This window comes from Electrona antarctica (genome assembly GCF_951216825.1).
Source record: "Electrona antarctica genome assembly, chromosome: 24".
Taxonomy (NCBI): domain Eukaryota; kingdom Metazoa; phylum Chordata; class Actinopteri; order Myctophiformes; family Myctophidae; genus Electrona; species Electrona antarctica.
This window is the reverse complement of record NC_136803.1, coordinates 9,574,251-9,585,555: the sequence shown is the minus strand read 5'-3', so window position 1 is coordinate 9,585,555 and position 11,305 is coordinate 9,574,251. Positions and strand designations below refer to the sequence as shown.

Sequence of the window (11,305 nt, the reverse complement as noted above, 5' to 3'; positions counted from 1 at the left end):
GTTTTCTCTCCGTTTCGGAGATGCCCTTGTTTTTGTTTTGTTTTGTTTTGTAAGGAAAAAGTTGTTGAGAAAATAAGAACAAAGGAATCCCCCGCCCCTGCGTCCCCCTTGACCACGGGCTGTGACTGACAGCCAGGAAGAGGGGGGGGGGAGGGGGAGGCGGCATGTGTCCACTATACCCTCCGTTGTCCATTATGTGGTTATAAGAGGGCAGTGATGTAAAAGCACCGTTAGTTTTCTGCGCAGGAGGCGTGTCGCAGCCTTTCCTGCGATCAGAACCCACACTCACCCCTCCCCCGCTCCGTACAACCCCACATCTGCCGCCTTCATACGTGCTCCCTTTGCCAGCCGCTGCCGCCGCCGCCTTGGGGACGGGTGTGTGTGTGTTTGTGTGTGGGTCGGGAAGGGGGGGTCGGGGGCGAAGGCTGGCAGAAAATGTTGTCTCTGAGCGAGTGTCGCTATGCAACACGTAGCTTTTATTATATGTTTAACCCCTAGTTCAAGTCCTCTGTCTCCTGATTGGCTCCCTACTACGAGGCTGAGCCCACCCCCTCTCCCTCGCTTGGCCAATCAAGATGACCGACGCGGTGAGTGGGGTTAGGGGGGACTAAATGAAGGGGTCGGTCGGTCGGTCGGTCGGTTGGAGACTCTTCGCAGATCAAAGAGGTCGTTCTCCGGAGGAGAAGTTGAACGGTGACACAGCGCCACACCTTAAGGCTTCCCTTCCGTTACAGTGGTTCCTCCTCCTCCATGGGTTCATCCTCTGGCCTATAGGGAGGAAACACACAGACATTATGAAGAGAGTATCCGTCCTAAAACCAGACACCATCATTTGGGAGGTGAAACCTGTCGACTCAACTCATTATAACCACAATGTTTAACCCATTTAGACCTGAGGACGCATCTGTGTGTCACCGTAGCTTTTTAACCACTTTAACCATTATTTTAAACTTTAGCTGTTGAAAAATAGCAGGCTCAACAACAAGCTGATGGCGTGACACAGAGTGCTGCGATACGAGCTTGTAGATCTGCTATTGTTTTGAAAAATCGTGAAAACGTGTGCAAATCTTTGAATATATTATTCTTTGACAGCGAACGTTTTTAACTCAAATCTTTGCTTCTGGGAGGTCCCTGAAACCTGAAGGCAGTTGTACCTGCCGAAACGTTGGTTTCTATTCTACTCTGCATCCAAATAAACAATCGGCACTTTGGCTATCAGTGTGTGCGGCCACTCTTTTGTCTTTTTAAGACATAACTCTTTAGATGTTTCTGCCGTGAGCTGGCACCACTACCAAGACTGTTGTGCGTTTAGCATCCTCCTGCACAGGTCCCTGAAACAACATATTTTGAGATGGGGGCTCCGCGGCCAATTACATATATTTTTTGAGGTCCTTGACAGGAAATATTTTGAGAACCACAGACAGAGAAACATAGGGTTTTTCATGATTTAGAACAGGGGTTCTCAACGTTTTTGGCCGGGGACCCCCGGAAATGCTTTGGCAATGTCTCGGGACCCCCGCCCCGCCCCCCAATATAAATTGACTGCTACAATAACCTTAAACCATTTTGGGCGGGAACCCCTTTTGGTGTTTTAAGCATTGTTATAATTTAGCTATTGAAAAATAGCAGATCTACAAGCTTGTAGGTCTGCTATTTTTGAATAATCGTGAAAATAAAATTTAAAAAATAAATAAATTTGGCGACACCCCGAAGGGTCGCGACCCACGGGTTGAGAACCCCTGGCTTAGAACACCGTGGCCAGCGCTCCAAGCGTCCTAGACAGCTCTTCTCCCTCGTGGCAGGATGTTTACCTGGTGTCCTAGTTACTCTGGAGCACTTCATTGTTTTTTCTTTGCACTCTATTAACGTGACCATTTAGCCTGTCATTTTGATGATTGAGGGTTTCTGCCATTTACTCCCATCTTGCACTTAGCGTTTAGCATCTGCTAAACGCCTTCATTGTAAATTGCAATATGTGGCTTGAGGGAACGCTTTGCTGGTTTTAAAACTTGATCTACAAAATCCACAATATTGTGTCACGGCAGTGATGTCACTGGATGGTGGAAAGAACTACAGGCTGAATTTGGCAGCGCAGACCATGGAACCAACGTGGAGAGAGAAACCCCAACAGGAACCATTTCGTTAGATCAACTTCTTTCATGTCTGTTCTCTGGTCTGCTGGTACATGTAGGCACATTGACTGCTAATGAGTGTACGTACATTATTTCTCCTTTAAACACTTTAACACTTTGTGTCCGGGTAGCTCAGTCGGTAGAGCTCTCGCCTTTTGACTGCAACGTCATGTGTTCGTACCCAGGCACTGCCAACTCAGCGTCGCTTGATGTCGTGCGGTAAGTACTGGGAGCTGATGGTAGGTGTTGAGCACCACCTCAGCATTCCATCTCCCAGAGGTCTAGAGCATTGAAACGGGGATAGACTCCCGCACCCTGGCTGAAACTTGAATTAAACACTTGCCAGGCTAGCGATTGTCTAGGGACATTTTCGGTCGTAGTGGCTACAGCTGTCATTAAAAAAATATGTTTTTTAGCGAATATCTTAGTTATAATGAAATTGAGTTGATGTGTTTCTTTTTTAAGGGTAACTGTTGCATAATCGCAACATTACACTCGAGGATGGTGCTTTAGCGTCATTAATGGCATGCCTGCGTTGCTGTGGAAACGAGCCGATAAAGCACACCCTCTTGCGGATTATTGCTTAATCACACAGCCATTGCGGAGGGAGGGACACCCACCTCTGGTCCATGGCATTCGAGTTGGCCACGGACAGCAAGGCCATGGCACTGACGGCCTCGATCTCCTCAGAGTCTCCTCGCTTGGCCTCCAGCAGGGACAGGCCCAGCCGTGGCGACGACAGCTGCACCGAGCACCAGTACTTGCCTGGATGGAGGAGAGACAGAGACAAATCACAAGAGAAAATAAATGATTCCAAGACCCAAGAATGGAAGACAAAGGCAATAACGAAGTGGCATCCCTGTGAATCGCGACGGAGGCCCGCTGTCTGATTATTTCCATCGCTAAACGATACGATACAAAGTCAAATGATACGATATGAAATTTGCTGTCAACTCACTCTGGGTCTCCACAACCCTCTCCAGAGATGCAACGGCGTTGGGGTTGGGTCTCTGCTCCACTATGGACTTTGGCAGTGGTTCCAGCTGTGAAGACAGACAGACAGACAGACATCTTGGTTTTAATTATAATTTTATTATTTTAAATACATTAAAAAAAATTATTGATGTTTTGTTGGACTCTTGGATTGCAATTTTAATTGCTTTGTAACTTTTGTCCCCCCTTTTGGCGCCCCTGAACTAGAAACTTAATGATTCCTTCATAATGTGGTTCTGGTTCAAATGAAATGGGAACCTAGACTACAGCTGTGCACCGAGCCTGTTGGGCCTGTGCTGCCACCTTGTGGACGAACCTGAGACTACAGCTGTGCACAGAGCCTGCTGGGTGTGAACTGTGAAGTCAAAGGAACATTTCACTTCACCCCCTCTATCAATTCTATACCATGAAGCTTTGAATTCATAGAAATGTCCTTTTAGTGGCATTCCTTAACAACAGAAAAACAAATCAAGAATCATTTATAAACTCCAAAACACAGTGTAATCCAGGTGTTGGAGGTTATTTTATATATTTACATATTTTTAAATATTTTCCTGTTCTTAATATTTCCCCCAATTCATCAAATATTATTTTCATTTCTGGACGAGTGAATGTAGGTCAGAGCCGAATGGGGGTAATTGTTTCAAAGCTTTACATGAGGTGGGCCGAGCTGAGACCCCTCCCCTCACCTCCTGGCCCAGCAAGGCTGCCACGCAGGCCTCTGAGGCGTCACAGATGGCCGTCAGGTCATGACCCCCCTCCAGCGCCAGCACCACCCTGCCCCCGGCCAGGGTCATCAGCTGCCTGGTCAGGTAGCCGAAACCTGAGGTGAAGAGAGAGAGGGGGGGAGAGGGAGAGGGATAGAGAAGAGAGATAGAGGAATTGAACAAAGAAAAGTTGAGAAGGTGAGAGGAAAGCATATACTGTATAAGTGAATTACATTTACTGCCTTACAGATACCCCTGACAATAACAAGTATTCGCTCCTGGTGGCAGATGCATAATTAAGCTCAAATTCCTCACAATGTGTCGTGACGCACTTTTCAGCACAGATATTTGTGTGTAGACAACACACAAATATCTTAAAAACATCTTAACAATTTTGCCTCCATTTCCTCCATTTAGAAGAAAGGAAAGGAATGCCATGATTCTCTATGTGTGCCTGAGAGGTTTAGTGAAGAAGGGATCTGTCACACTACCTGCTGTAATAATTTATTATGTGACAATGAAGCACTTCTAGTGATGTTCGTGGGCAGGATCGTTAAGTGGCACGCAGGCAGGACAAAATAAAAATCGGAATAACAAAAGGTCAAATCTTTGCTGAAAGAATGCATTAGCATCCGAGGAGGTCTTCAGAGAATAACAGGAATGGAATAGAAATTGAAATAGAAAAAGAACACTTTAAAACCCTTAGAAGATGAAAGACGCCAATTGGCGTCTTCATCAGAATTCCGTAAATGATCAATGACGCCAATTGGCGTCTTCACAGTTTTTGATGAATCTAAACATATTAATATGCTCCGAAGCGCTGTTTAAATTCCTGAGCTTATATTCCAACTACATTACCCAGAAAACCCGTGTCACGTGACACACGTGTACGTGTTGCCATTGGAAGCTGGTCCCACCCCCTGTAAACAGTGGGGGCAGAGGTAGTCTTCATAGTTTTCATTGTTTTGCCTGTTTGCCGTCTCGCCCGAGCGATTTTCTAGCAGAAAAAGTTGAAAGCAGTACTATTTATTTGAGCGAGTTTTGTGGTAGTAGTATTGATCCATACGCGTCCCAGTCGCCTTCTCCAGGCGGAGTAGCCCTGGTCCAGTGCTTACAGCGAGACTCGCTGCTCCCTCCCTCCTTTTTTCATTGTCTCCCCATCGTCGTCCGATGAGCTATACCGGGAAACCATTGAAGAAGACGATCAACCCGGAATGTTTTGAGGTAATCTTATTGTAGAAAATGCCCTTCTATAGTGATCAGAAATCATAAGATGATCGCTACAAATAGATGCTTGGATAATTACTACTACTAGTCAGATCATGACGCCAGAATGACTCACCACGATGGCCCCCAGCCATTAGCCAGCACCGAAGGTGCTGGCTAATGGTGTTGGTCGGTGCATTGGTGCTGGCTAAGGGCTGGAGGGGGGGTTGGTGTCGATGGTTGGTTGGTGCAGTACAAATGTATCGTAGCAGGCATGCACGCATGGCAGTACAAGTATTTTATATTGTAGCGTGCCTTATAGGCGATCTGATCTTTAGAGTAATGTTCGCTCCTTTTATTTACTGTCTACAAAGACGGAGAACAAACATGCATCGTTTACTGAAGCAACGCGTGGTTATGATGACGTTGCTACAAGGATCGGAGGGGGGACGGGGAGTGAAGCTAACAGTAGCGTATTATATAAGATCTGTATGACGTTTCATTGACGTCTGAGCTTGCATGATAATTGCATTCATTGTATATTGTATACAATCATGATTGTACATTGTTTAGTGTGTCTCCGTGTGATGATGATGATGACGATGATGTCAGATAGCCTACGTCCCCCCCCCCCCCCAACTGGCTATTGGCCGGGCTGACTACAGCTAAATGTTTATTTTTATATATTTAGAACTGGCATCGGAGGAGGAGGATGATGATGATGATGATGATGATGAAGACGACGAAGAGTCAAGACTGCGATGGAGTTCTCCGACACTGAACCGGATGCATTCATTCATTTCAGTTGTTGTTTTTTTTTAAATTTAGCCTACACACACACACACCGTCAAGAACAACTGGAATGCAGTGGTTTGGGGACACTGGGGAGTTTGGGGACAACTGTTTTGTATGTAGGCCTATTTATTTTCTGTAATATTTATTATAATTGTATTATGTTAGTAGTCATAAAAAATAAAAGACAAGCTTTTACAATGAGTTAGACCTGTCATGGCTATTTTGTTCACTAGTCTGAGGTTTATGGTTTGACTAAGCGAGTTTCAACTGTGATTTACTCTGTAACGGTAGATGGTAAGAACCCAATTTTTTTGTTATAATACAGTATACATTCAAGTCTATATTTTGATACATATCATGGGCACAAAGTCATATCAAAACAATGTCCTTGGATGAGTTTTTTATCAAAACTGTTTCTTCACAACAGGTTTTTGAGATACATGCATGAATAGACACGGTACTGGTAAGACTATGTAAACATGGTATATATCAAAATGTGCGTTAGAATGTCTAATTTTACCCCAAAAAAGAATTGAGTTTATATGATGTTCCATTTCAGAGCTAGGGGGACTTTTAGCTGGATAGGTCAGATTGATCATGACTGACCATGCTATTTATAGATGGCAAAATATCTACAGTGGTACATGTGAGAAACTTTTTATTTTATTTTAATTGAACTAGACAACTCACCCTTTAAAATGAGATATTGCATGGCTATGTACGCCCAGCAGAAAAAAAGTTATTTAGAAAATAAAACTTCAACCGGTCATAACTTTTTTTGTTGTCCTAGAAACACTACCCAGTGTAAATGCAGGCTCTTTTAAATGGCTTCCAACACCACAACTAAACATTTTATCAACTCAGTTCATTTTTTTCCTGGAAGCAGACAAGCCAAGCTTTCTCTGAAGGTCTTTCGTTGTCACACATTCACAACAGAGAATTTTCAATAAATCATTCAAAAACGCCATTCTGCCATAGAGAAGTCTAAAAACTATATAGAAATCCATGAAACTCTCAAAGAGTTAAAAGATTAATTTGTTTTCTGGTTTTGACATCATTCTGTGTCAGTGACATCGCCTGGCGGTACAATAAGAACCACACAGTGTGTGCATTGCATAGTACGTACATTTGGATGTGAGCGTGTAGCCCCCAAGTGGAGAAGGGTGGCCTTCCACGGCATCGAAGCCCGACGACACCAGCACCACGTCTGGGGCAAACTCATTAGCGATGGGCATGACCACCGACCTGATGGAGGAAGAGAGGGTGGAGCTTTAGAACCCGTTTAGACCTGTGAGGAACGCATCTGTGTCACCTGACCTGAGCTTTTATTTAACCACTTTAACCATTGTTTTAAACTTTAGCCGTTGAAAAATAGCAAATCCACAAGCTTGTGGCGCCGCACCTGCTATTTTTGAAAAATCGTGAAAATGTGGCACAAATCTTTTTAAATCTTTCAAAGCCAATGTTTTTTTTGTTTTGTTTTACTCATATCCTTGCTTCTGGGGGGTCCCTGCAAAAACATATTTTCAGATGGGGGTCGGCGGCCAATTACATATCATTTTTGGGGTGCTTGACATGAAATAGTTTGAGAACCACTGATATAGAAACATATGTTTCTGTTGTGTGCACACAATAATAGCAATTCAAAGCAGTTGTCCTCAAAATCACACCTACAGTCGCTGTCATCAGACCGGAGGGAGCGCTCTATGATCACGGTACCAGCAGCTGCAGCGGCCCCCTCAAGCCTAGTTTATACTCCGTCCCGCGAAGGTGTCGCGCACGTGCCGAGAACGGCCGAGAATAGCAGACCTCTAGCTCACAGCGGTCGCATCCGCGACGCGATGTGAACTTGTATATCAGCCGTTCTCTGTGTGCAATACTCTTGTGTGGTGCGCCTCACTAGCCACCACACAAGAGGAGGTTCGAATAATGCACTGAAACCAGTGCTCCCCCAAAACAAAGCTGTTGGTTTGGGGATCTGTTGGGAACCCGATTACATGAAACAGGCACTTGTGCGTCCAATGTTTGTAAATAAATAGTTGGTCTATTAATCTGTATATTACTGTTTTAGATTAGTAGACTGATGTATTGCGACTAAACTGTTATAATCCCATCCCCCAACTGTCCCAAGAACTTCAGTGTATAACGTATCATGCTTTTCAATTTCAGAATAGACTTTGTCATCTCAAACACATACTGTAGTTGTGTGTGTGTGTGTGTGTGTGTGTGTGTGTGTGTGTGTGTGTGTGTGTGTGTGTGTGTGTGTGTGTGCCTGTGCCTGTGTGCGGACACTACCTGAAGGCTGCCAGGTACTCTACGTCTCCCATGGGCGGTTCGAGACCGCCAGTGAAGGCTACGTTGACGTTGAAGCCCACTCCAGGCCCGCTGCCCACCTGCAGAGGGGAAGCACAGAACAGTACGTGTGCATGAGTGAACAGACTACGCAAACGCCCACCCAATCTAAGTGGGTAACATGTCATTGTTCCCGTTATTATATATGGCCTCAGCTGCCTGACTCAGTGACAAAACGTTTATCTGCATAAGCATTATTGATAACCTAATAATGACATGATGATTGTCCAATACTGTAATGTATGTGCATTATGAGATGCATGTGTGTTCCTGCTCATTCTGTTCTTGCTGCTATGGACATCATAGACATAGATCCACTGTTCTTACTGTATATATTTCTCTGTGTGTGTAATAAACTTTAGAGAAATATGCGTAATACATCGCTGTGTTGGCATTATGTTCTCCGCGCCTGCGACTCGACCAACCACCCCAAAGTTTAGATGGAGACTTCTAGAGGCCTTATAGATGGTCGCCCAAAAAATCACAACAGTTCCGACCGCTCATTTGTCCGACCCATTACTAAGCCTAGCCCAAACCCTAACCACACACGGAAGCCACGCAGTGAGTCTTAACCGGCCACGCAGTCGGACTAACGGGATGTCGGACTAATGCACAGTCCCCGTCTGTGTGTTGGGCAAGCTACTTAGTTATTCTTCATAAAAAGTAAATGAGCTACAAAATAAGTTAATTAGTAAAAGGAGATGCTACTTTGTCTTTTTCCATTTAGGGTCCTATCAATCAGTGTTGACTAATACGACTAAACTATGGTGAAAAATGAGCTATGATGACTAAAACTGACTAAATATATCGACAATTTCGTCAACATAAACTAAAATGTTAGACAGGGACTAGTGGACAAGTGATCCAGTATAAGTAAAAGACACAAGTCATTTTACACTTGGTTGTATGCTGACAATAGCCAATCTACAAGCTCACAACGTGTTGCAGCACGACACTATCGGCTATTTTCTGCAAGTGTAAAATCAGCCATTATGACGGCATCAAGGCCTCGCCAAAATACACTTCAATCGACTAAATCAACCGTAGATTTAGTCGACTAAAATCTTATGATATTTAGTCGACTAAAACTAGACTAACAAGCTGTTTTTCTGTTTTTCTTTGGATTTCTTTTATTGTCTCTGTTTTTGTTATGTATTTTTGTTTTCTTGCATTCACATATATGTTTGATTTCTGTTACATTTTTTTAAACTAGACTAACACTAAAACATTCCAGGTGACTAAAATGTGACTAAAACTAAATGAAAACTATTCAAAAGACTACGACTAAAATCAAAATGTGCTGCACCTGGCTCGCTGATAACAAACTATCTCTACACCTGGGAAAAAACTGAATCCATTCTCTTTGGATCAAACAGTCATCTCAGCAAGGCTGAGATGACTTCTTGGTTAGAGTGGGTGACAATATTATCACACGAAAAGAGGAAATTACCTAACCTAGGTTCCATCCAGGAGGCTAATCTTTCCGGTGATAAAATGGCCACCAACGTAATCAAAAAAGTCAACCAAAGAACAAGATTCCTGGCCTGGGCCGTGGCTCAGCGGTCCAGGCACCTTGGCTGGTAATCCAGTCTGGCAGTGTGCCGCGGGTTCGACTCCCGATCCCGACGGCCTTTACTGCATGTCTTCCCCCCCATCTCTCTCCCCATTTCCTGTCAGCCTATTGTCTGTCCCTCCATAAAAAATAAAGGCGAAAGCCACAAAAAAAAAAAAACATTAAGAACAAGATTCCTATACAGGATCTCCTCACTGGTCAACAGAAACACCTTGTAACAGGAGCCCTCGTACAAGGTTTCTTCGACTATGCATGCACCTCTTGGTACCACAGCACCTCAAAGGCCCTCAAAACAAGGCTCCAGACTTCCCAAAACATACAGGTCAGGCTACTACTTCAATCAATCAATCAATGCTGTCAAAATCAACACCGGTACAGTGTGAACCACACACACACACACACACACACGCACACCCCTACCTCGTCTGGGGCACCGCTGCCAGGGAAGAAGTTGCCGTCGTCATAGCGATGGATGGAGATGTAAAGCACGTTGGGGTCGTCGTAGAAGGCTTGCTGAGTACCGTTGCCATGGTGAACGTCCTGTAAGGGGTTAAAGAGCACACAGAACGCCATCCATTGGCTCGTTGAATCCTCCAAAAAAATACAGGCGAGGTAAGGTTATTATTATAGTGTTTCATAACTATATTTAGTTTTTGAGGGGCGCTAGGCCCCTTCCATATTCAGCTATTAGTGTGGATTTCCGTCGTACACAAACATTAAATTCCCATAGACAATGAATGGAGAATTTTACGTCATAGTGTCTGAGCAAATAGGCATAGTGTCTATTTTACGTCATGATGATGTACGATGGTAAAAGCGCCCCTCACTTCACACGGGTGTGATGTTTGAGGGGCGCTAGCCCCTAGACAGCTTTTTACCCCGCACGTCTCAAAATTTGCCATTGACAATGAAAGGAGAAATTAGGTCAAATTTCCGCCAAATCTGACGTAAATTTGTGGCAACAGGCATTCTGATTGGCCAGTATGAGACAGTATTAGTCGACTAAAATGTTATGATATTTAGTCGACTAAAACTACTAAAACATTCCAGGTGACTAAAATGTGACAAAAACTAAATGAAAACTACCAGTATTCAAGAGACTAAAACTAAAATCTAAATTTGCTGTCAAAATCAACACTGCTTCCAGACAACCGAACCACAGTCTACTGTCCTAGTTAACTCTAACGTTTCTATTTCCGTGCATTCCTGTTATTCTCTGAAGACCATTCTTTCGGCAAATATTTGAGAAGACCTTTTGTTGTTCAGATTTCTATTTTGTCCTGCTTTTGCGTGCCACTTAATGATCCTGCCCACGGACATCACTTGAAGTTCAAGTGGTCCATTGTCACATAATAAAATATGATGCAGGTAGTGTGACAGATCCCTTCTTCACTAAACCTCTCAGGCACGTAGAGAATTATGGCATGCGGACCGTCAGCCTACGCTGACACAGAAAGTATTATCTGGCTTAAACCTTGTCATTACAGAAGGCTCAACTGCTCCGAGCAGGTGTCAGTAATACGGTAGAGTCCAAGATTGGCCGTTTT

The 11,305-nt window shown here is 44.1% G+C and overlaps 1 protein-coding gene across 1 annotated transcript in view; it reads right to left on the bottom strand.

The window, feature by feature from the left end:
• Nucleotides 1-383: 383 nt before the first annotated feature.
• LOC306917519 (histone deacetylase 4-like) overlaps nucleotides 384-11,305 on the bottom strand; it is a gene marked incomplete at its 5' end in the record, with an annotated part of 81,704 nt that continues 70,782 nt past the window's right edge. Inside the window, 7 exons of the mRNA XM_079495794.1 lie at nucleotides 384-768; nucleotides 2,753-2,897; nucleotides 3,091-3,175; nucleotides 3,815-3,948; nucleotides 6,960-7,078; nucleotides 8,129-8,226; nucleotides 10,179-10,298. Of these exons, the coding sequence (XP_079351920.1) occupies nucleotides 729-768; nucleotides 2,753-2,897; nucleotides 3,091-3,175; nucleotides 3,815-3,948; nucleotides 6,960-7,078; nucleotides 8,129-8,226; nucleotides 10,179-10,298 (741 nt within the window). The 3' untranslated portion in view covers nucleotides 384-728. The remainder of the gene's footprint in view (nucleotides 769-2,752; nucleotides 2,898-3,090; nucleotides 3,176-3,814; nucleotides 3,949-6,959; nucleotides 7,079-8,128; nucleotides 8,227-10,178; nucleotides 10,299-11,305) is intronic.